Raw genomic sequence first — 26106 nt, forward strand, 5'->3', positions numbered from 1 at the left:
GTAGCATGAGAGATAGAAAAGGATGAACAACAGTAATTAATTTTCTTTTAGTTTTTCCACATCAAATCGCATCCTGATGAGGTAATCCAGTAGATCTGGAACCCAGTCCCGGAACAATACAGGGATCTTTACAGCTGAATACTTATAATAAACTTCTCGTTGGCGCAGAGCTCCCCCTTTAATGATTTCTAGGGCACATTCCTCCTTTGGTGCTGCTGGGAAAGAGCTGAACATACGAGAAGTAGCTTTCATAGCAGTGTCTGAGGGAAGAAAAGGAACATAAGTTAGTGGGTTCTTAAAGTTCAGGAATTTGGTGGACATGTGCTTGCTTGTACAGACCTCATAACTTTGTTGGTAAGGTAAATCAGGAGTATTCCTCATGGTGGAAAACTTCAGTTTCTACTAAAATAATATATTACTGAATTTCTCAAGAGACAGAGCGATAGAGAGAATGTGCATGTGCAGTATAAGACTTAAATTAGAAAAGATGTTTCCCTCCAATCTGACTGATCATTTCACAGTCAAAGCTGTGGAAAACAAAGTTCCAAAGCACACCAGGGCTCACTTTGAACTGGGACTGTAGGGGAAGGGGCTTCAGCACCATGCTATTTTCCTGAGCCCAAACCACCTCAGGATGCTATATGCCTTATTATAGCACCCCTCTTCTAGGGTGACCATAATGTCTGAAGGCCAGCCAGGGACACCTTGGGGAGGGGGAAGGTAGGGGTGTGCGCGCGCAAAGCGTGCGCGCCGTCAGAAACAGGAAGTGACGTCACTTCCGGTGACGTCATGCCACCGCCGGAAACAGGAAGTGACACCACTTCCTGTGACATCATTCCCCCACGTCACCTGCCGGAAACGGGAAGTGACATCACTTCCTGTGACGTCACTTCCCCCAAATGACATCATTTCCCCCAAATGCCACTGCCGGAAACAGGAAGTGACTTCACAGCACTTCCTGTGACGTCCCCAAAAATCCCCCAAATATCACCGCCGGAAACAATTTTGTTCTCAAATCCTGTATATACTTCATCAGTATATGGGATAAGGCACTTTCTCAACTGTGCTGCATAATGCAGCCTATTTATTTTGTCCTGTTTGCTCTGTTGGCTCTATCTGCGCCACCTTCATCACTTTCGGGGTGTGGATCCCCCAGTGGGGTGGTCTCGCGACTCCCTCCGCCGGCTGTTTCTGATAGCCCTGCGCCCCCTCTTTCATTTGATATGTGTCCCGTGCGGGTGCCACCCTCCCTCCAGGAGATGCCGCAAAATGAGACCCCATGAGGCTTATGGCGGCAGGGCTCGGGGGAAGCGAGCTAGACTGCTGTTCTTTTGAGGGGTTATAGAGTGTTTCGAGCCCGTCCCTGTGGCATCGGTCCCATCGTTGTGGGACCCAGGGGGCCGGCGCAGCGGCACACCGAAGCAGCCTGTCACTAATAACACAGGTCGAGATGCAGGACAGGAACCCGGAAGTGACCGACAGGCTGCTTCAGCATGCCGCTGCGCCGGCCCCCTGGGCCCCACAATGATGGGACCAATGCCACAGGGACGGGCTCGAAACACTCTATGACCCCTCAAAAGAACAGCAGTCTAGCTCGCTTCCCCCGAGCCCTGCCGCCATAAGCCTCAAGGGGGCTCATTTTGCGGTATCTCCCGGCGGGAGGGTGGCATCCGCACGGGACACATATCAAATGAAAGAGGGGGCGCAGGGCTATCAGAAACAGCCGGCGGAGGGAGTCGCGAGACCACCCCACTGGGGGATCCACACCCCGAAAGTGATGAAGGTGGCGCAGATAGAGCCAACAGAGCAAACAGGACAAAATAAATAGGCTGCATTATGCAGCACAGTTGAGAAAGTGCCTTATCCCATATACTGATGAAGTAAATACAGGATCTGAGAACAAAATTGCACCAGAAGACACAAACACAAAGCTCCCTTACACTGAATCAGTGCTTGGGTCCACCAAAGTCAGTATTGTCACATAAGAACATAAGAAAAGCCCTGTTGGATCAGGCCAGTGGCCCATCCAGTCCAACACTCTGTGTCACATAAGAACATAAGAGAAGCCCTGTTGGATCAGGCCAGTGGCCCATCCAGTCCAACACACTGTGTCACATAACAACATAAGAGAAGCCCTGTTGGATCAGGCCAGTGGCCCATTCAGTCAGGAAGGGAGGAGGGAGGGAGGGAGGGAAGGAAGGGAGGGAAGGAAGGAAGGGAGGAGGGAGGGAAGGGAGGGAGGGAGGGAAGGAAGAAAGGAAGGAAGGGAGGAGGGAGGGAAGGGAGGGAGGGAAGGAAGGAAGGAAGGAAGGGAGGAGGGAGGGAAGGGAGGAGGGAGGGAAGGAAGGAAGGAAGGAAGGAAGGAAGGAAGGAAGGAAGGAAGGAAGGAAGGAGGGAGGGAAGAAAGGAGGGAAGGAAGGAAGGAGGGAAGGAGGGAAGGAAGGAAGGAAGGAAGGAAGGAAGGAAGGAGGGAGGGAGGGAGGGAAGGGAGGGAGGAGGGAGGGAAGGAAGAAAGGAAGGAAGGGAGGAGGGAGGGAGGGAAGGAAGAAAGGAAGGAAGGAGGGAGGGAGGAAGGAGGGAGGGAAGGAAAGAAGGAAGGCCAGCCGCCCCCGCGCCAGCCGCCCCCCCCCCCGCTTTCGGCTTACCTTGATCCAGGGCGGTGGCGGCCTCTCCTCCGGGCTGCTGGCGGGGCTGGCGGCGGCTGTGGAGGCCGGGAAGGCGGCGGAGAGGCTGGCGCTGGTCTCTGGAGGGCCTCCAGGGACCAGCGCTGGCCTCTCCGCTTCCGGCGCTGGCCTCTGGAGGCCCTCCAGGGACCAGCGGCGGCCTCTCCGCTTCCGGCGCTGGCCTCTGGAGGCCTCCAGGGACCAGCGCCGGCCTCTCCGCGGCCTCCGCGGGCCTCTGGAGGGCCTCCAGGGACCCGCGGGGGCCTCTCCGCTTCCGGCGCTGGCCTCTGGAGGCCTCCAGGGACCAGCGCCAGCCTCTCCGCGGCCTCCGTGGGCCTCTGGAGGGCCTCCAGGGATCCGCAGGGGCCTCTCCGCGGCCTCCGTGGGCCTCTGGAGGCCCTCCAGGGACCCACGGGGGCCTCTCCACTGCCGGCGCTGGCCTCTGGAGGCCTCCAGGGACCAGCGCCAGCCTCTTCCGCGGCCTCCGCGGGCCTCTGGAGGGCCTCCAGGGACCCGTGGGGGCCTCTCCGCGGCCTCTGCCGGCCTCTGGAGGCCCTCCAGGGACCCGCGGGGCCTCTCCACTGCCAGCGCTGGCCTCTGGAGGCCTCCAGGGACCAGCGCCGGCCTCTCCGCGGCCTCCGCGGGCCTCTGGAGGGCCTCCAGGGACCCGCGGGGGCCTCTCTGCTTCCGGCGCTGGCCTCTGGAGGCCTCCAGGGACCAGCGCCGGCCTCTCCGCGGCCTCCGCGGGCCTCTGGAAGGCCTCCAGGGACCCGCGGGGGCCTCTCCACTGCCGGCGCTGGCCTCTGGAGGCCTCCAGGGACCAGCGCCGGCCTCTCCCCGGCCTCCGCGGGCCTCTGGAGGGCCTCCAGGGACCCGCGGGGGACTCTCCACTGCCGGCGCTGGCCTCTGGAGGCCTCCAGGGACCAGCGCCGGCCTCTCCGCGGCCTCCACGGGCCTCTGGAGGGCCTCCAGGGACCAGCGGCAGCCTCTCCGGCCTCCACCACCGCTGCCGGACCCCGCGCGCGGGCAGGGAAGGCGGTGAGTGAGGCAGCCAGCGTCCCTGCGCGTGCGCACACCGCCGTGCGCACGCGCAGGGACGCTGGCTGCCTCACTCCCCGCCTTCCCGGCCCGTGCGCGCTGCCCGCCAGCTCCCCGCTGGCTATACCGGGACTTTGTAATGGTCCCGGTATAGGCAGCCCGGGAGCCGGGAATTGGTGGCCAGAACCGGGAAAGTCCCGGGAGACCGGGACGGTCTTGCCACCCTACCCTCTTCTCAAAGCCGTTATGGTCAGGAAAATTGCCTGGCAAGAAGACTGATGCCCCCTCCCTGTACTGCAATCTAGGGGTGTGCATTCAGCTCTATCAGAGCTGGAAAAATACTCAGAAAATACCATATTGGTGGTTATCTGCTATTTTTGCAGTCAGATAGATAGGGAAATATATTTGTGACTATTAAGCATATCAAATCCTGGATAATCCCCGCCCCCCCACCCCTTCCCCCCCCAAGAATTATCTGGGAAAACAGGATAGCCACAGTTAAATGGTGTTTAAGGAGAGTGCATCCCCTTTAAAGGCCATTCTGAGTGAAGCTGCAGCTTCACAAATGCAGTTACATGGAACAAGATATCTTTAAATGCTTTTGGCTCCATTAAAGTCTATGGGGACCATTATAGAGGAGGAGGAGGAGATTGGATTTATACCCCTCCCTTCACTCAGAGTGGTTTACAATCTCCTTTTCCTTCCCCTCCTCACAACAGACACCCTGTGAGGTAGGTGGAGCTGAGAGAGCTCTCTAAGAACTGCTCTTGAGCAGAACAGCTCTGAGAGAGTTATGACTAACCCAAGGTCATTCCAGCAGGCATAGTGGCCCTGGTTCTGCTGGGCACTCTATACATGCACTGGTTCTGCTAGGCTTGGAAAAATCCCCCCACATTTTCTACTTCAGAGACTCCCTGGTTTGTGCTAGTCTTGAAAAAAAACAAAAAAACCCTTTGCTTGGATTTGTTGAGCAGGCATTGCCACAGTGGCACTGGTTCTGTTTCCTCTCAATTTTTTCCTCCACTGGAAGTAATGGAGAATGGGGTGCCTTCTTTGAGGGCTCATAGAATTGGACCGATGGTCCAATTTTTTGGGAGGGCTTTGAGGAGAGGCACCAGAAGCGACACTGAAATTTTAGTGCCTCTTCCTCAAAAAACAGTGCCCCCCCCCACACCTGGATACTCCCAGATGGATTCCTGATTGAGTATAATGGGCCGATAGGGTGTAATGGAGCAGGAGGGGGAATCAGAATTTCTGGGGGGGGGGGGGGAACCCCAAATTCAAATACCTTGCTGGTATTGGGATTTGAGGGTTTTTTTTGTTTGTTTGTTCGTTTTAAGAATTTCAGTTTTGGGGGGGGGATCCAATATATCAGAATCTGAAAAATCTCTCTCGCTTTTTTGTGTACACTCCTACTGCAGTCCCAGTCCAAACTGGGTCACTTGGGAACTTTGTTTCCTACAGGTCATGTTTGACTGTGACAGGAACCACATCATGCCAGAATGTCTGGCCTTGTTTGAGACTTATGACAGAGTTTTTGAGGATATTTGTGGAAGCAGATTTTGGAGGAATTAAAATCAGTGTTGGAATTACAGGAGAGTTATTCTAGAGTTCAGTCAATGTGTGTGACGCAAGTAGAGTTGAGGATTTTCCTACCTGATTTGTGTCACAGGTATCATTGACTTGAGGCCTCATTCATTCGTTCTCCAATTCTACAGTGTCTGTTTGTAGGTGCAGCTACAGAGCCCCAACTATGTTTTGCTTGCTCAGGCTTCCTGACCAGATTTACCAAAGTTATGTCTATGTTTTACTAGGTAATTTCCTGACTTCTTTTCCCATACACTTGGTTGGATCAGATACTTCCCTATATTGGGGCTGGATCCCACCAGGTTTTCCAGTGGGGAAAAGAAGGAGAGTTTCCTTGGCCCACCCAAAAAGCTGTGTTGGTGACCATGGCACCCGCATAACAAAAAGGCAGTGTGGAATAGGAACTGTGTTAAGGAGGGGAACTGGATGAGCCTGAGTTTAAAAGCTGTCTGAATCCAGCCTACTCTCCTGCTGCACGCAAAGATCCCAGATGTCTTGCATTTTTAAAAAAACTGCAAACAGCAAGTTAACAGGGTGGGAAGAAAGGGTCTATGGGGGTGGAATTCTAGCAGCGGAGACAGAAATCCAGAATTCTAGCAGGAGCCATACCCCTCTGATGTAGCCAATCCTCCAAAAGCTTACAAGGCTCTTCTTTGTAAGCTCTTGGAGGATTGGCTACATCAGCAGCATGTGGCCTAATATGCAAATGAGCTCCTTCAAGCCCCCTCCTGCTTTCTGATGACCCTGAAATGGGGGAGGGCTTCCAAACTGAGGGATTCCTTGTCCCCAACTGGGGATTGGCAACCCTATTCCTAATTGTGCTTTTCCACTTGTGGTCAGAAATGATGGAATCCAATCCATTTCTTCAGGTCTCTGCCCTCTCATTTCTACCTCATTCCCTTACATGCGTGATCCAAGTCTTAGAGTCTACCATCTGTTAGAACTGCAGTGAAAGAAGCCAAATGGAACAAAATTGAGAAACCTGTAAGAGAACACTTCAGTTTCCAGGACATTCAATGGGTGACCTAGCTATTTTATTGCAAAGGAACTTCAAGAACAGAATGGAAAGGGAAATTGCTGAATTACAAATTATTACAACATTTGGAACACACTGTTCCCCAGGACTCAACAGGGATATTGGGTTTTTAAAAGCTCATTACATATGCTAAACCCAGGGTCTTTTTTATAGAAAAAGCACAGTAGCAACTCATTTGCATATTAGGCCACAAGCTCAGACATCACCATTGTTTTATACAGGGCTTTTTTGTAGAAAAAGCCCAGCAGGAACTTATTTGCATATTAGGCCACACCCCCTGGCACCAAGCCAGCCAGAACTGTGTTCCTGTGCGTTCTTGCTCAAAAAAAGCCCTGGCTAACCTATTCTCACCAAATAGAGCTATACACCCACTGTATTCTAATGTTTATAATATACTATATATTAAAATTTTTGGACAGAAACACCTCTAAGAAAAAGATGTTACTTTAACCCATGCTTGAGAGGAGACCAGTGGAACACAACAACAAATTCTAATTGTATTACTGTTTACAATTAAGAAGCCTAATGACCAGGGCCGGGGCATGTGAGTTGACTAGGTAGGCGGCCGCTTAAGGCGCCATCTAGCCTAGGGGCACCACGAGGCGCCCCTGTCTGGTGTCCCCTGTCACTGTCTGGTGGCTTTCGCATTCCCCAGGTCTGTAACAGAAACACAAAACATTCCCCAGGTCTGTAACAGGAGCGTGAAAGCTAGCAGCACCTGCACAGTGCACTCCTTGGAGCCTAGCTCCAAGGACTGCACTGCGCAGGTGTCGCCTGTCCACCCCCATGCAATCTTCCTGAGACTCAGAAAGCCTGGCTGAGGCCGGGGTGTGTGTGTGTGTGGCAGTGAGGTCGTGGAGGGTGATGGCAGCAAGCACACTCAGAGCCCATAAGGACCAGTGGGAAGGGCTAAATATGTGGAGGTCCCCTCCCCTTTCCCTCATATTAAAACATTGATTCAGGTAATTGAGGGAGCAAGACTAAGCACTCAAAAACGTTATTTAGTGTGGCTTACTCTCTGGACAGTGCCCTAAGGATTGCAGCCAAATAGTAATTTCCTAAGAGCAAGTCCCATTTAAAAGACCAGAGTAGGATTCTGGAAGACATGTTTAGGATTGCACTACAATTCTTGTGACAGTTTATTCTTCCTGAGCCCTGCCCTAATATTGGCTACTCCATTCACAGGGTGAAAAGTTTATGATGGTTGCCATGTAATAATTATTTTGCATAACTAGATAGCTGTAACTGTTACATGAGGCAAGCAAATGTGAGAATATAACAGTTTTCAGACATCTGGAATTGTACATTAGCTCACTTCCAATGATTTACAGAGGCCATCTCCCCACAGGTTATCTGCTCTGGCTTTAATGTTATTGGGAAGTGGCATTACCCCCCCCCCCCCTCCTCGTGTTACGATTTATTTATGGACCTACTAGGGTTTCCACATCTTTTCTCCAATCTCAAACCCGCTTTGATGCAAAGTTTGGGATGGCTGCTGTGTGCTATAAAGTTTGTATTTCCCCACCCAATATGGCAGCCATTTTCCCTGGCCCTGTCCCCCTGGTGGCAATTTCCTGTGTGCCATCAGGCTTTTTTGTTTGTTTGTTTACATAGCAATCAAATGTTGAAATCAAATAGTATACCATTATACTAATATACTGCTATAACAGTGTATAACGGGTTTTTTAAAAATTCCCAGTTTTCATTTTTTACAAATGTCTCTAGACTGTTCTGTTGCAGAGATATAAGGGGAAAGGTAAATCTCTGCATCAAAAGAGACTAGAGACTTACTTTAAAAAAAAAGAAAGGTGGGAATTGAGAAACATTATAACATCACATACACTCTGATGTTATATTGATATAAAATTCAGTTGCTGATATTTAAAATAAAGTAAAAAAGCCTCAGTGGCCAGTGCTGGTTACATGTTGCCAAGGCAACCAGAATGGTGACTAAACACTTGCAAATGGAAGGACTATTATAAGAGTTCAGAAAGCTCATTTTAAAAAAAAAAGCAGCTAAAGGATATTTCTGCCAGCTCCTGGGTGTGGGTGGCAGAAGTAGTGCTATGGAAGAGACGCTGGGAGGTAGCTATTATTGCAAGCTGTTGTGTCTGCTTCAGATGGCAAAACACCCTGTGCTGCCATTGTAGACTTCTTTCTTGTATCAAGCTGGGTATGGGAGTGGGGGAATCCTTATAGAGACACAGCACATTAAAGAGGAGAAGGGGGCACAGTTTACACTCCTGTTCCTGCATTTTCTGGTTTTTAGAAAACATGCTCCCTCCTTTACTTAAGATGTGAATGGCAGAACATGTGTATTTCCCACCACAAGCAGTTTAGCTCATTGTTGTGAAGAGCTTTAAGTATACCTTTCAAAGAAACCAGGTCCTTAATAAACAGGTTTCAAAGAAACAATTGTACCTGTGTTGATGAGTCCAAGGATGCAGAGTGTGATGGAAATATTGGTATTCTGGATAGCAAATTCCTGCCTCAAGGAGCTGAAAAATCCATCCAGAGCAAACTTAGCAGTAGCATAGGAAACCATGAAAGGGAAGCCAATTTTGCCTGGAAACAAAGCAACAACAGAGTTAGTAGATTCCATTGTGGTCCTGAAGGTTACAGAGTTTATGTGTCATTACTCTAGTCCAGTGATTTCACTGTTGCCCAATATGGCACCCACCCACCCAACATTTCAGGCCATTCCTAGGTGGAGCTCATGGCCAGTAAGTGGCTCATACCTTGAAATAACTGCCACCAGAGGGACTAAAGTACAAGTAAGCTATGAGCCTCCCTGAAATGTGTTCCTCAAGGGCCTGTCCTCTAAAACCCTCCCCACCCTTCTCTGCTACACTCTCATCCCACTACTTATGCAACTGTCAGGAAGAGACCAAGGCATATTGTGCATGGGTGTTTCCCCTCACTTTTGCCATGCATGCCTGTCAGGTTTTCTTTGTCATTCTGCATTGATTTCTCTCCCTTCAGTGCTCAGTTTGCTTTCTGGTTGCTGTTTCCCTGGGTTTTCTGAGAGTGCTTTTGTGCCAATTTCCCCCTTGTTTCACTTCTAAGCCAATGGTTATTCAAAAGCATACACACTCCCTTCAATCCCTTCCTGCCTTTTTGCCACCCCTTGAAGGTCACTTCCTGCCAACATCAAAGTCATTCCTCCCACTCTGCACCTTCTGCCATCTCCCCTTCATCAATGTACAAGCCTGTTGTTTTTACATTTTTATGTTTATTTTTTAAAGCAGCATGAGTCTAGTGATTTGAGACAATTGCTAGTCTCAGATCACTGAATTAAAACATTAAAACAATGGGGAGAAGTTTAAAAGGAGCTGCATGAGCTTTAGTTCCCTGCTGGTATTGACCTGAAGGGGGATTAGAGAGGAGGCAAACAGCAGTGTCCCCTGTGCAAAAAAAAAAAAAAGGTTTCAGTGATGTATGCAAACAAAATAAAGAAGAGGATTGTCAGTGTGGAATGAAATTGACATGAGATGTAAAGAGAGACAAACATTGGGATGGGAAGTCTAAAGCTTTGAAAACATTTTCTCCTTTAACGCTTTGGCGAACAAAGTTTGGGAGGAGGGAACCATTTTCCAGTCTCTGGAAGCCTAACATTAGAATGATGGCTGAGCCACATGGACCTTCTGCAAACCAATTAACTTAAGAACCACTTGGGATTGATTCATTTGGAGAACAGGCTTTAGAAAGCTGCCAAGATCATGAATAAACAAAGAGAGAATAAACAAAGAGAAAACTACAAAAATTTGTAAGGAAGGGCAGGAAATTAGTGTTACCATGCAGCTGCACCAGGGTATGGCGAAAATGTTCCCCATTTTTTTAAATTTTGTGGCAGGAAATGTAAGAAATTGGGTTTGATACATACATCCAAGTTTTCTACTACTGCAAAAGGGAGGAGAGTGTCCCCTTTGGTCACTAAAAAGACTATGGCAGAAATCATGGTGATAGATATGAAAACCGCTCCTGCAGTTTCTGAGCCATTTTCTATACTTTAGCTAAGCTTCTATAACTAAAGTGTACCCATTTTAGAATAACCCAGACCCTCTCTGTCTTTCTAAGAAGTGCAAAGCCTGCCCACTTCTTCCAAGAACAAATGTATTTCATTGCAACGGCTAGAGATAGCCAGAGGACTGTATTATTGCCTTCAAAGATCTGTTGTTTGCTACAAGAGAACAAGACCGCCCCCCCCCCCCAAGACCTGCCCTATGAAAATATACAGCTAGCAAGGTTCAGAGAAGCCCCAAGAAGGGTACATGTACAGAACATGCAGAATATGTAGCCATTAACATGGTTACTTATGTTCAAGGTGACATAGTGCAGCTCCACAGGACCATTAGTTAGAATGCCATATAAGAAGGGAGCCTTTTTTGCAGAAAAGATCAACCTCTTCTCATCCTGAGGAGATTATGCCAGCCAGCACATCTGATCCCAGGCAACATAGTGTGCTGTCAGGTGTCTCTTTGTATGTGGGAATATTGCCATAGTCTCTTGCCTTGTGGGAGGCTGGGGGGAATTGCTAACAGCCTGTTGTCTGTCTGTTGCTGAATAAATTATATATTAACTAGGAATAAGGCAATCCCTTTCTGACCAGAGGTGACTGTGCAATTTGACCCTCTGAGAGGACCTTCCCTTGAGAGCTTGGCAGCTCTACTCTGCTGCAGTGTTAAGTGGTAGAACGACTTGCTGCAGGCCAGCCCTGTGAGGGAGGACAGCGCCAAGAAACACTCAGACCTGCATGAACATATGTGACAGGGGTTTTAGTAAAGAGAGAATTGGGAAAGATTTAGTGAAAAAGCTGGCTGGATCTAACTCAATACCTGAGAATTGTGTGCTGGTTTTCATATACAATGTTTGTGTACATTTTTGTTTTGCTGTAAACCAGGGAGTTTTTTGAGCAGGAACGCAGTTCCAGCTGGCTTGGCATCAGCAGGTGTGGCCTAATATGCAAATGAGTTCCTGCTGGGCTTTTTCTACAAAAAAAAGCCCTGCTGTATACACTGGGTAAATACATTGCCTGAAGCCAATGTAGTTATTTAAATGAATGTAGTTATTTTAAAAAAAAAAGTTTGAAGGCTTGATCAAGTTGTACAATTGCAGTTCATGCTTACCTGCCAGGGATGAAACTACTACAATACTGCCTTCACTGTTCTTGAGCATAGGAAGAGCTGCAGTTGTCATGGCCACATAGCTAAGGAAATTGACATTGAGGATTTTCTGCATATCTTCAGTGTCACTGTTAAAATATCTGAAGTTCGCAGGGGTAACATGATTCAGAATAAGCATATCTATGCTTCCTGAAAAGGAAAGATGTAGGAATTGTTTGCGTTTAGTTAATAGAGGACATGATACAGCCATTATTCTGATCAGTGACTCTAGAAATTCTGCATGTTTTCTAAAGTACCAGGGCTTCAGCCTACCTAGAAGCTACAAAACTCGGTTTGCATAGCTTTTAGCTTGCCATAACTTTATATGGCTTTATGGGATTCTAGGGTGGGAGCATTGACTTTTCGGGTGGGTGCATGGCATGTGGGAGTCCTGGCTACTCTCTGATCACATATTACAAATTATGTACACAAAAATAGGGGGATCTGACAGTCCTCTCATGTGAAGACTCTGTATTCACAAGGGTAATTATTCACTACATACTATTGTCACTGGAGAAAGTGGAATACACAGTGAATGAGTCAAAGAAAGTTGTGCAGTTTACTAGAACAAAATGCTATATAACACTGTTAACCCCTTTCCTTTGTGCTTACTATAACTACACCATGTTGTAAGATTAAGAGAAGGGGTATGTGTATTTTGCTGCCCCCCATATCTCTGTATGAATTCCCTTTCCTTAATTTCAGAGGCCACATTCTGCTTAAGAAGACCTTGAGAGCAGACCAACCAATGTTTGTTCTTCTAGACTTGGGATGGGGGGGAAGGGGCCATTTAAATGCTGTGTGGTTGTTTTTATAGTCGAGCTTATACTAGATCAGCCCCTTCCCAGACGGGCTGGCATTGCCGGCTAGAGGCTGGGGGCCGCTGTTGCCCTCCCGGAAGGAGGGAAGGCTGGCCCCGTCATCTTCAGCATCTGGGAATGCTTGTTGGGCGTGGCGTTGGGGCTATAAAGGCCCTGGCCCCGCCCAACACTTTGCAGTTGCTTTTCGGCTCTCAGGAGGAGAGCATCATCGGAGCTCCTGTGATCGCGCAGCTCGGCCTTGGTGCGGCGGCGCATGCAAGGGGTAGCAGCGAGGACGCTTGCAAGGCTCTAACTGGCTCCTTTGCACAAGCGTTGGCGGCGAGCGCAGGGGGTTCCAGTGGATTTTGTTCAGGGTTGTTGTGAGCCAACGGGGTGCCGCTGCAAAGGCAGAAGAGGGGGTTCGTGGAGGTGCGGGGGCCAGGCCAGTGGCCTATTCACCCCCCCTTGTGGGGGCCGGAGTGTACACCCACACCCATACCCCCCCTTGTTTGTTAATAGGGTGGTGGGTGTTTAGTCTACGTTGCTGCCAACCCTCCACCCCCCCACCCCCTCAACACACATACACACATTGCAGACCCTTGGTTGCCTGTGGGTGGAGTGACAGGGGGAGCTAAGTTACCCGTGGGGTGGTCGTGTTTTAAGGAGTAGTTAATAAAGGAGGTGATGGCTTCCAAGAAGGGTCAGGGAAAGCAGCCCGCAAAAAAGAGGGGGAAGCAATCCAGGCCACCTGGTGACTTGGGTGAGGAGGCCCAGTTACAGCAGGCCATCATTGGCCAGCTGGGCATTTTGGAACAACAGAGGGGTGCTGTGGGGGCACCCACATGGGAGGCTGGTCGGCTAGGTTGATGTTTGAAAAGGAGGTTCTGGCTCGCCTTTCTGCGTTACAGGGCGGGGCCATCGGTTTGGACATGCAGCAGGAATCGGATCAGGAAGCAGAGGTGGATACAAGAGAGGCCCCTGGTGGGGAGCCCGTGGATCCCAGCGTAGTGGGGGTGGTGGTGGAGACAACCCCGGTGGTGGTGGTTACCCCCTCGGGGGTAGTGGGTAAGTTCCCATTGCAACACCAGCTTCTGACTTGGCCATGGGGCCTCCCTCAGCCGTCGGTTCTCCACAATACACCAGGTATGACAGTTTCACCGCCTGGGCAGCTGGTCCCTTTTGGGCAATACAGTCAGGCGGGACCTTCTTGGGCTTGGAGCACACCTTGTGCACCGATTCAGAGCCACAATACTGTTGGTCCTGCCTCGCAGCCCCCTTTGCAGTCAGTGGCTGCGGCATCGGCGCAAAGCACCTCCACTTCACAGTCAGCGCCGGGCGTGCTGCCATGGGGCGGGCAGCAGCAGTTGCTGCAACACGGGGCCTGGCCGGGTCATCATTGGGATATGTGGCATTATCCCCCGAATCCTTATGGGTCTATACCGTTTCAAGTCCTGCCCTACGGTGACACCGCATTGCCCTTGGGTGATCATTTGGCAGTGGCCACCCGGGATAAGATATTGAGGGGCGAATATGTGGATGTCTTCAGTCTCCTCTTTAGAGAACTAGAAAAGAAGGACAAGGAGGAGCTAGATGATAAGGAGAAAGAGAAGCTGAAACGTAGAAAGGTGGACAGGACTTGGTCCAATTGGCTGCCAGGTTTCCTGATTTATGCGGGGGTGATAGCAAGGGCGCAGCCTTTACGGGCTGCAGCCCTTTTTCAATATTGCGATATAGTGCACCATGTATATACGGAGTTCTTCGGGGCTGCGTGGTTGCAATATGACGAGACCTTCAGAATGAGGGCCGCGGTCAACCCCAGTCTTCCCTGGGATCAAATTAGTCAGCAGCTCTGGCTGCAGTTTATGTCCCCGGCGAAGCCCAACACAGGTGATAGGGCTGACAGTGGGCATTTGGTGCATAGGCAGCAGAATACTGTAGGTGCCTGAAGTATGGCGGGCCAGTCGGTTCAACCCTGGCTGCTCTGCTGGGAATTTACCTCCAAGGGCGTGTGTGCTAGAAAAACCTGTAAATTTAAACACGAGTGCCCGCTATGCGGGGGGTTGCATGCCTTTTCAGCCTGCAGTAGGTCAAAAAACAAAGGGAATGCCAAGCGTCCCGGTGGTGGGAGCAATCAGCAACCGCCTGGAAAAGTGACCCAGCCCCATATGTCTGAAGGTACTTAGGCAGTTTTTGGGTAATTACCCCTTGGTGGCTGATAGGGCCTATTTACTGGAGGGATTTAGTTTTGGATTTAGGATTCCATATCAGGGACCTAGAGTCCCTGGTATGGCCTCTAACCTTTGTTCAGTTGTTGGGATGGAACACGTGGTTAGGGCAAAAATAGCGAAGGAGTGTAAAGAGGGGAGGGTTCTTGGCCCCTTTGATGCTCCACCAGTACCTAATTTAAGGGTGTCTCCCTTAGGGGTGGTGCCTAAAAAGGTGCCTGGGGAATACCGTTTGATACACCACTTGTCCTACCCCAAGGGTGGGTCAGTGAACGATTCTATTCCGGATGTTCTCTGTTCGGTCAGGTAGACTTCATTTGACCAAGCGGTCAAAGTTGTGAGGGGTTGTGGTGTGGGGGCTGAAATGGCAAAATGTGACATTAAGTCAGCATTTCGCTTGTTGCCAGTACACCCAGAAGATTTCAAAATCATCTGGGCTTCTCCTTTGAAGGAAAATACTACATGGATAGGGCCCTACCCATGGGATGCTCAGTGTCCTGTGCCGCTTTTGAGCGGTTCAGTTCCTTTGTGGAATAGGCGCTTCAGACCAAGTCTGGGTTGAACAATACGGTTCATTATCTGGATGCCTACCTTTTCGTGGGCCCTGCAGGGTCTGGGCAATGCGCGAGGTTGTTATAGTTATTTGAGGACCTGGCAAGGGAGCTCGGGGTCCCGTTGGTCCATGAAAAAACAGAGGGGCCCAGCTCGGTGATTACCTTTTTAGGCATCGAGCTGGACACTACGCGGCAAGCTTCACAGCTGCCTGCTGATAAAGTGGAGGGTCTGAGGGATCGTTTAGCTTCTATCAAAAAGCAGTGCAAGGTGTCGCTTTTGGAGCTGCAACAGTTGGTGGGGCACCTCAACTTTGCATGCAAGGTTGTTGCGCCGGGGAGGGCCTTCTTGAGGCGGCTATGTGACGCCATGGGGTACCTGTGGCTTCCTCACCATAGAGTTCGGATGACCACAGGTATGCGGAGGGACCTGGAGGTGTGGGAGGAATTTTTGGAATCCTTTAATGGAATTTCATTTTGGCGGGAGGATTTAAAGATAGAAGCTGAGCTCCAAATTTCCTCTGAATTGGCGGGCGCTACTGGTTTCGGAGTATATTTCCAGGGCCACTGGTGTGCGGAGCAGTGGCCCGCTGCGTGGATGGCCAGTGGTCTCTGTCGTGACCTCACCTTTTTTGAATTCTTTCCCATCGTAGTGGCAGTTTGGCTTTGGGGAGAGCAGCTGGCCAACCATACTGTCCATTTCTGGTGCGATAACATGGCTGTTGTACATGTTATCAACTCCTTGCCATCCAAGTCTACAGTAGTTATGAGCTTGGTGCAGGCATTCACATTGCGATGCCTTCGTTTGAACATTTTATTCTCGGCAAGGCATGTTCCGGGAGTGTGCAATAGGGTGGCGGACGCTCTATCTCATCAACAGATCGAGTGTTTTTGCCAGCTTGCTCCGGAAGCGGATTGCAGCCAGCGCGGATGCCACTGGATCTTTGGCAGCTTGGGAAGCTGAAGCCGGTAGGGGAATTTGATTAGCTTATGATCGGGCGGTTGCACAATTTTGGGTTTTTAGGAGTGAGGCTGGGCTTCCAGATAGTTGGCCGGTCCCGGTGGTGCACATATTGCAATTCTGCGTTCATCAGAAGGGCAGAGGCTTGGGGCTTAGGTCTATTAGGGGACAATTGGCTGCACTTTCATTTATAAGGAAATCGCAGGGCCTTGCTGAGGGCACTGGCGACTTCAGAGTCAGGAAGATGCTGGAAGGTTGGGCTAGGGAACGGGGGCCGTGGGTGGATGCATGGCAGCCCATATCTCCTTCAGTGTTTTCAGGGCCTGGCCTGATGTATGTTCATCTTCCTTTGAGGCTGCACTTTTTCATGCGGCCTCTTTGGTGGCCTTTTTCAGCGCACTGCAGATCAGTGAATTGGTAGTGCAGTCAAAAAAGGATACCTCTGACAGGGTGCTTCGCGCCAAGGACGTCAAATTGAAAGGGGGCAAGCTTGGCTGACAATAAGGCGGTCCAAGACGGACCAGCATCAGAGAGGTACAGTCATTACAATTGGTCGGTGTGGATTGCCTGAGCTGTGCCCTGTCACTGTACTGGAGTGGTATATAACGCTCAGGGGAGAGGGCGATGGCCCCTTGTTTCGCCATAGTAGGGTCCTGCGGTTGACCCCAGGGCTTGTCCTGTTAGGCCTATACCCCTTGCCGTTCTAGTTGATTAAGTTATCTTTAATAAAGCGGCCCGGTTTATCCAACATATTGTGTCAGCCTCTTCATTCCGACTGGGGTGGCAATATATGGACATTTAAATAATTATTTTATAGTTGGTAGTATTTTGTTGTTGATTTGTATACAGTGGGGTTATATGTTTCTTGACCTTGCAGAAAATCACTTTCAGAATGATTAAAAATGTGTAAAGGAAAGATCCTTATCCAAATATTGGCCAGACACTCCTCTTCTAGACATAAAAAGCTCCTGGCTTTACTGGAAGTGCTTTGATTTGTCAGTTCAATTTGCTTATCCTTTTGATTCTTGACTTCTGCCCCCTTTTTCATCTTCATTGGATCCTATTAGGTCTTGGAGTCTCTGTGATGGACTTTTTTGTGGCTCATTTTTATGCCTTTCATGATTCTACAGGGTAATATCTTCTCTTCGTTTCCAGTGAACTTGCCTTTCAGCTAAGAAGCAGGAATGGCAGCAGCAAGGGGAAAGTGTGGCCCCTGGCTGCTATATTGAAACAGTGCATGTGGAGGAAGGGATAGGTGGCACAATTGCAAAGACATCTCAGAAGGCGAGAACCTGCTTGCCATGCCTTCTATACAGCATTGAACAACTTACTCTCTTACAGCTTTGTTATCTCTTTCCTTCTCCTAGATCTTGAAATTCCTTATGGATAACCATTAGGGAAAGAGAGCAAATTATAGGGATTTCCTAGTTGCAAGGCTCTGGCGAACAACCCATGAATTTGACAGGTGACCATACCGATGGGTATCTATATTCTATTTATAAAACCCCACCATCAATTTGTTGACAGCTCTGTAGGAATGAGGGGTTCCACTGGAAAAGCTCAGATGATCAGTGATGATAGAAGATTTAACTATGCAGTAGGTTTAACTACACAATGGAGCTAGGGGGTTTTATAGTTTAGGCTAAGAGAGAAAAGTAGGAAACCCATCACCTACCCCCACGTGCAATCTGTAAACCTTCGAGCAAGTCATTAGCACCGAGCAAATGATGCTATCTTGAGGTGCAAGAAAGTGTCCTACTTCTGTCCAATCCAATAATCTGTTAAGGAATGCACAGAACACCTACCACCACTACTAGTAGCCCTTTTCAGTGTTCCCAGGCTGCCTGAGCAAATGGCAACACATGTTGGATTCTTCTGCCTGCTTACTTCCATGGAAGCAGTTCAGTGTGAGATCCAGAAGTGCCATCATCATGGTTTCTCCATTCAGCCCAAGAGGTCTTAGAGCCACTGATTGTCGTCTCAGTAAAAAAGCACTAGAATAATGATTATGAGACAATAACCCATGGATTACACCTCCCTGGGAAAAGGCTTTGTTTCCACTAGAAACAAATACAAGGAAAGTCTACGGGACAATGGATTGGTATGTATATGGATAATCCAGTGGTTTATGGATTTTGTTACAGGCCTATGCCTGATCCAGAACACATATGCATGCCTAATCTTCACATTTGTCTTAGGTGTGGATGGGAGGGGAGACCCTAATTCGGCGCCCCCTTGGCCCGGGGTCCTAGGCAAATGCCTAATTTGCCTAGTGGGCGAGCCGGCCCTACTAGTGCATTCCCTCTGCCAGAGACCTTTTTTTAAGCCAGAACCCTGCCCAGGGGCAATTAGACGGCAGCGGTGGGTGGGTGGGCCATCTCCCTTCCCCCCCCCGGCGTGGGCAGGCCACCTCGCTGCCCCCCCAGTGCGTTCAGGCGCCAACTGCGTGCTTACTGACTTCGGCCAGCATCGCAAGAGACCCTTCTGTTAATATCAAGCGAGAAAAGGCTTTGCTCTCCCTCCCTCCCTGTTCTGAAAGGGAGGGGTGAGACTGAAGCCTTTTCCTACTTGATATTAACAGAAGGGTCTCTTGCGATGCCAGCCGAAGCCGGTAAGCAAGAGGCTGGCGTTGCTACTCTGAGTGCGTGGGGATGGCAGTGGCATGTAGGTCACTTCCCCTCCCCCAGCGTGCTCAGAGTAGCAATGCCAGCCTCCTGCTTACCGGCTTCGGCTGGCAACACAAGAGACCCCTCTGTTAATATCAAGTAGGAAAAGGCTTTACTCCCCCCTCTCTTCCTGTTTCCCTTCCCTTCCTGTTTCCCCGCTGATATTAACAGAGGGGTCTCTTGCGATGCCAGCCGAAGCCAGTAAGCAAGAGGCTAGCATCTGAGTGTGCCTGCGGTGTGTGTGGTGGAGTGGGTGGTGGTGGTGGAGCGGGGTGTGTGTGTGTGTGTGTGTGTGGTAGAGCATGGCACCACATTGCGATGCCACAGAAAAAACAGGAGGGGGTCAGTCTGGGGGCATGCAGGCAGTAAATCTGCCTGGGGCAACACGTACTTTTGGGCTGGCCCTGAGCAGTAGGTAGACACAAGCTCCCAGACTGCATGCTCCATCCTCTCTGCTGCCTCCAGCCTCCAACAGACTTGCAAAGAGAGTGAGAGCCACAGAGCCACCCACAAGCACCCTCCCTTGGGAGAAGCTGGGCCTGCCACTGCCTGCTCTGCCGCATGTGGCTCTCTCTCTTTCTGGCCACGGGGAAGGGGGGCGAAACAAGGTCTCTTATTGGGCTATGTGAGAACACACATATATGAAATATAGCTTATGGCACTGTACTGTTCTGTGTCAATATGTGGAAAGTAACCTACTGAACGGGTGATATCACTTCTGGTGATGTCATGGGGTATGGCCTAATATGCAAATGAGTCACTGCTGGGCTTTTTCTACAAAAAAAGCCTAATTGCAAAGAGTAATGTAATCCATACTTGAGAATCAATAACAGATTTGAGAACCTCTAAAAATACATGACAACAGTGCAGCAGATTCCTGGCTAGCCTTCTTTATCATGTTCATATTTTCCACTGCTATGGTGGCAAGCATCTTGACACTGAATATTTCAATTTTAAAAATCAGCACACCCCATAATGCCTGTGCTTTCTTTACCACATCCTGAGCAAACCCCATGTCTTCCATACTGCCATTCATATAGCTGGCAGATGCTGCGCCCAACTCCAGGCATCGAGTGACAACCTGAAACAAAGAGAAAACAAAGTTTCTGGAGGCCCAGTGCCTTTTCAGCCCTTCCCTCTCAAATTAAAGTCCTATGCTGTACTGCAAAGAAACAGCTGGGTAGTTCAGTTTACAACTATACACTCAGCAGAGCATTTTTGGTCTGTCTGCTTAATGGATCAGTATTATCAGTGGGGAATTTCCACTGGAAAATGCAGCTTTGTAAAAATTTCCAGCTAGAAGAATGTTGAGTTTCTCCTTTAGTACAATCAACATGAAACATTGGTTTTAGCAAGGACTTTAAAACCTTGTGGTTTCTAAATATCTGTTTGGGGTATGGTGTTAAGGTTTGAATACATTCTAGTGATTCCTTAACACCTCCTGTGAAAATCATACCAGGCTTTTAAAAATTGTTGTAAGAACTTTCAGGGGATGCACCTCACTTTCTCCTGTGTCCCTCTTCCTGTACTATTTCCACTCTCCCTCCTTCTGGCAACCCCCGTATCTTCTTTTCTTCTTTCCCTGCCATCCTTTTGCTCTCCTCAGCCATACACCAACCTGCCTTTTATTTGCCTCCCATCTTCAGCTGTATTTGTTATTTCTTTATTTCCACCTTTCTCCACAATCATATCTAAAGTAGCTTACATTATCCTTCTCCCCTTCATTTTAACCTTACAACAATGCTGTGAGGTAGGTTAGTCTGAGAGCAAGCTTCCATGGCAAACTGGTCTTCTGAACGTGTGTCTTCCAGACAGGGCTGCCAAGCTCCGTCAGGGCGAGGGTTCTCCCATTTTGGGGGTCCCCTGCAGGCTGGTGGGGGGATCCCCTCCTGATGTTGCTGGCACGATGATGTCACTCATAAGTGATGTCATTGCACTGGTGACATCGTGCACCGGCCACTCTAGGAGCTTCCAGGAAAACTCTTGGTTTTCCCGGACACTCCAGCAATTTGGGAGGAAAACTCTATGGTACCAGCCACAGGGGACTTGGCAACCCTACTCCCAGATCTTAGCCTGAAGCTGCAACCCCTGCACCACAGTGGCTTTTGTAGGAATGGTTGCTGTTGAACAGTAGCAAGCAGCTGGACCTGGTGAGTTATGCAAGTTAGATGGTAGCAAGTCATTAAATGGTTGCTGCCAGGCTTGGCTCTAATGTAGGGTTGCCTGGTCCCATCATCAATTGGGGGGAGGGGGGATTTGGAGGGCATTTTGGGGGTGGGCAAGGACATTGCACAACATCCCTGATGCTAAGATGACACAGAGGACACTGGTTTGGGGGCAAACTCTATGGTAGAACTGGCTTAAAACCTTAGAGTTTGCCCAAAATAGAAAGAGTGCCCCCTGCATGATAACATCACTTCTGGGTGACATCACTGTGTCAAGGATATCGTCTGGCAATGTCCCTGTTTAGGGGTGGGTTCCCCCCTGCCAGCTGGTCCGCAGCAGGGAAAAGCCCCTGAAACAGGGGGATCCCCTGCGATGACCCGGGGGCTGGCAACCCTACATGAGTCCACCCTGGAAGGCCAAAATAACCATGGAAAGGGTCCTGCCCCTCCTGGAATGCTGACAAAACTACTGTGGTTGCCTAGAATCAGCCACTGAGGGCATCTATTTCTTAAAGCTAAAAAAGGTAAAGGTAGTCCCCTGTGCAAGCACCAGTCGTTTCGGACTCTGGGATGACGTTGCATCACGACGTTTGCATGGCAGACTTTTTATAGAGTGGTTTGCCATTGCCTTCCCGAGTCATCTACACTTTCCCCCCAGCAAGCTGGGTATTCATTTTACCGACCTCAGAAGGATGGAAGGCTGAGTCAACCTTGAGCCGGCTACCTGAACCCAGCTTTCACTGGGATTGAACTCAAGTCGTGAGCAGAGAGCTCGGACTGCAGTATTGCAGCTTTACCATTATGTGCCACGGGGCTCCTTTCTTAAAGCTACAGGCACTCATGGGGCGGGTTAACCTCTTGATATATATTTTTTTTTTAATCAGATTTTCCTGTAAACCTGAGGCTTTCCTCATGTTTGAAGAAAGATATTTCTTGACTATTCATGGCTCCAGTCTCCAGATTTAAGTATCCTCAGATTTGGCCACACTGAGAAGTAGATATATTGACACTACTTCTATAAGGAGTGCAAAATATTTGCAATTTTAGAAGCTAAAACACTGGAACATGAAACCACTTATTCCAAACATTTTCCATATTAGATAGAAATCCTAGTAGATGCTTGTAACACACTGACTTTTCATCAGAAGAAATTTGGTTATTCAGGACAATCTCAGGTAATATTGAAGCGTGGTTTCATAGCCTTCAATTTAAATGTTTTCATTCATTGTTGAGAGGGACTCCTTGGCAAATAGGGCAGAATTAGACTTTCCAGACATGAGTTGAAACTGTACAAGTCAGTGCCTGAAACACTGCAGTTAAAACGATTCTTTAGCATCAAGCAGTAAGACCTCTCAACTTATAACATTATAGGATAACAATAGGGTTGCCAAGTCCAATTCAAGAAATATCTGGGGACTTTGGGGGTGGAGCCAGGAGACCTTGGGGGTGGAGCCTGGAGCAAGGTTGTGACAAGCATAATTGAAATCCAAAGGGAGTTCTGGTCATCACATTTAAAGTGACTGCACACCTTTTAAATGCCTTCCCTCCATTAGAAATAGTGGATAGGGGCACTTTCTTTTGGGGCTCATAGAATTGGACCCCCTGGTCCAATCCTTTTGAAACTTGGCGGGTACTTTGAGGAGAGGCATTGGATGCTATGCTGCAAATTTAGTGCGTCTACCTCAAAAAACAGCTCCCCAGAGCCCCAGATACTCACAGATCAATTCTCCATTATACCCTATGGGAATTGGTCTCCATAGGGAATACTGGAGTGCCCAGCAGATATTTCCCTTCCCCCCTCCCTGCTTTCTGATGACCCTGAAGCAGGAGGAGGGCCTCCAAACTGGGGGATCCCCTGCCTCTACCTGCAGATCAGCAGCCCTAGATAACAATGGCTCTGCACTGTGGTTATATATATATATTTAAGTATATATATATATAAGTATATATATTTACTTTACCTATATCTATATCTATATATATTTATTTATTTTTACTTTACCTATATCTCCCTAAATATATCTCCCTATATTTTCTCCCTAGTGAGGACCCAAAGTGACTTATATTGTTCTCCTTGTCTCAATTTTATTCTCACAACAACCCTTTGGCAGGTTAGGCTGATAGTGAGTATCTGGCCCAAGGTCACCAAGTGAACCTCACGACAGAGTGGGGATTCAAATCTAAGTATCCCAGATTCTAGACTTGCCCCCTAACCACTACACCCTGCTGGCTTCAACCATGCATGATGATCGCAACCTTCCAATGGCTTTCCTTATTGCAGACCTTTATCCTTTGTGCATAGGTTAGTAGACAAAATACTGCCAAGCTGGGAAAAGGGAATGGCCTGAAATGAAAAAAAGGCTGGGGGTGGAACAAACTTGAACATACCACAGTTCCTGTTTGTGCCAGGACTCAGGCTAAGGAGGGGCAAATAAGCCCCCTTCTTTCTCCAGCTGCTGCTATCCTCTAATACTTTTGTTTCCTCATCAATTCCTTACCTTTCCTTCCCCCCTCCATGTTTTTGTCCACCCCACATGCCCACCTTTATGCCTTAGCTGGCCAGAAGTGGTACAAATAGACATAAAAATGAACATGAGTACCAAGAGTTAAAAAGTTCAGAATTAAATTGAAATTGATAGATGGCATTCAAATATGTTGATGCATATCTATCATATCACATAACTATAACCTCCAACTAAGGATACCAGATGGCCTGATTTGTATATATCTTGAAGGTGCAAAACGGGCTTCTATTTCTGTTTCATGATTTTCTTCCATTTGCTGCTGCTGCTTCTGTGCTTGATTTTATGTGTTCTATCGTACATTGCCTTGGGCAGTTTTTTTTTTGACAGGCAGTTTGAAATTTTTAAAGATTTATCATCAACAAAGCTGACCATCATAGTGTCATCCTGCCTAACAGGATGACAATCCATCCCCTTTCAGTAGCTGCATCTGTTTTGGACCACTCAACTGTCATGAGCTCTAATCCAGAAGGAGCAGTGCTGTGTCAGAAAGTGAAGAGGTAACATCGTGCATCACAATGCAAATCAGACATCCTATTCAATCTGATATCTGAATATTTACAAAGTATGCAAAGCTTGGGACTTGCTTTTCTTTTCCTTTTGGATGCCGGATCTGGCAAGTTACCACCACTGGCATGCAAGCATTTGTCCCAGTTTTCAGGAATGCGAATAAGTACTTCATATGTATTTACAGATATGACTAGAAGGGAGTCTGTACATGTGCCTTTACAAGAATGTGCCTGACGAAGAACATGCATATATAAGCATTTGACATTTACTTTCTGGAGCTTGGCTTCTGTCCGCGCAGTGATCAGTATGTGGGAACCCATGCGTGCCAGGTGGTACGCCATCTGTTCGCCGATTCCTGTGCTTGCCCCAGTAACAATCACACGCTTCCCTTGCAGCATTTCTGGAACACAAGACACAGGGATGCCGATCCCACGAAGTAATCCCCCCCCCCCCATAAATCTCCAAAGGGCAAGAAACAGAAGAGGATACCCAGCCATTCCAGCCTGCAAATCAACTGCCCACTCCCAACAGCCCTCCAATCCAACCCGTGCTTTCCTCCCAAGAAATCAGCAGAAACAAGAATTGCTAACATTCCATTCGGACACAGAGCAGTGCCAAGAGAGACGTTTATATTTTATAATCTAATTGAACAAAAAGAAATGTTTATTTTTAGCCACTTTGTGTGTTCTACTTTTCAGAAGTTTTTAAGCAATCAGACCATAAAATAACTTTCCCACTCATTTCAGGTCATTTGTACAAAGTGAAATCCTTTTCAAACGGACAGACTAGCAAAGCCTCCCGGAGAATCCAAGTGGCAAACCTCCCACCTCACCTGTTTGCTGAAAAAAATATCCCTGCCTGTTGCTTGATGTCATTTCAAAGCCTTGCCAAGCAAAGCCTTCTATTATCAGCAATGCAAGAAACGCCCAGACATGTTTCATTTTAGGCTGTGCACCAGTTCCTGTGTAAAAAACCATTCCAGCGTGGCTCTCTTCCTTCCCCCCCCTCCCCCTGCTTTATTTTAAAATGCTTTGCTTTAAATAACTTACCCGGTTTAAAATCTTCCTTTCCTGAATAAAACCAGAGGGCCAAGACCAATCCAACAAAAGGAACCAGAATCTTTTGCAACAGACCCATCCCACTGCACAGTCAGAAAATAATCAAGCATGAGAAGCAAAAAGGAAAAAAAAAAAAAGCCCTGCAGAGCTGTTCCAGACAGAAGGAGTAATGTCTATGCTGTAAAAACCTGCTAGTGCAGAGGCAGCAACTTCCCCAAATGTCCAACCTTCTCACAATTCAGGGTGCTCGTGACAACAGCTCCATCACAAGCATCTAATTTGTTCTTTGTCAAGAGTTGACAAACTTCGGCCTAAGTGACAGCGTCGCTTTGGATCCTGGCCGTCCCATTTCATATTTCCTGTCCCTACGTTTAAAATAGAGAAATTTGCACAACACCCTGAAAGAGGTGTGTCTTTGCTGAAAAGCATCAAGTTTCACTTCAGAGAAGATCCAGGCTGCCTACACCAGGTGGGCTAATGTTTTATGGATTCATTGTTTGTGTCTGCCAGCAGCCAGGCACAGACTCCACACACATCACAATGCAAATGCAAAAGAGGTTTATGGCTCCTGCCCCAAGGACCTTGCAGTTAGATTATAGTGCAGAAGCAGAGAAGTTGATGTTATAATAATGCATCAGGGTCCAGGGCAATTGGATCAAAATGTCTAATTAGCTCATTCAAGGAGACTAAGTCAACAAGCATTTGTTGATTTGTTTTTTCAAGATCATTTGAGAAACTCTTCACTTAGAGTTTCTAAGTTATCGATCTAAAGTACTCTTATGTCCATAATTAGCAGAATGAATTAAATCTGTATATGTCCTACCATGTTTATCTTTGCCATTCCTTGGTGCTGTTTGTCCTTTCTGATGTCACCTGGGAAGTCTTTCCAAGATATGTTCTTTCCCACTTTACAGATGAGTTCCACAAATTCTTTATACATCTGTGTTTGTTCAGATTCATGCATCAGATCTCAATTGACAATGTTAGTATGCAAGCAACCCAGGACCTGGTAGATCAATCAACGCTCAGGCCAAATAATAATTTGGAGGTGCAATTAAGTGCAGTCACTGGTAGAGTTGTGACAATGTAACAGTGTGACCTTATGTAGAGTTACTCCAGTCTAAGCCCACTGAAATCAGTAGGATTAATCTAGACCAACTCT

General features: G+C 48.3%; 1 protein-coding gene across 1 annotated transcript; it reads right to left on the reverse strand.

The window, feature by feature from the left end:
- Positions 1–35: 35 nt before the first annotated feature.
- On the reverse strand, positions 36–25335 carry HSD11B1 (hydroxysteroid 11-beta dehydrogenase 1). Its single transcript, XM_060231250.1, has 6 exons — positions 24936–25335; positions 24156–24286; positions 19659–19770; positions 11451–11636; positions 8746–8889; positions 36–260 (listed from the first exon to the last, which is right to left on the reverse strand). The coding sequence occupies exons 1-6, from the start codon at positions 25021–25023 to the stop codon at positions 37–39; spliced, it is 885 nt and encodes a 294-aa protein (XP_060087233.1). The 5' UTR covers positions 25024–25335; the 3' UTR covers position 36.
- Positions 25336–26106: the final 771 nt, after the last annotated feature.

This window comes from Heteronotia binoei, chromosome 2 (genome assembly GCF_032191835.1).
Source record: "Heteronotia binoei isolate CCM8104 ecotype False Entrance Well chromosome 2, APGP_CSIRO_Hbin_v1, whole genome shotgun sequence".
In the NCBI taxonomy this organism is placed as follows: Eukaryota; Metazoa; Chordata; class Lepidosauria; order Squamata; family Gekkonidae; genus Heteronotia; species Heteronotia binoei.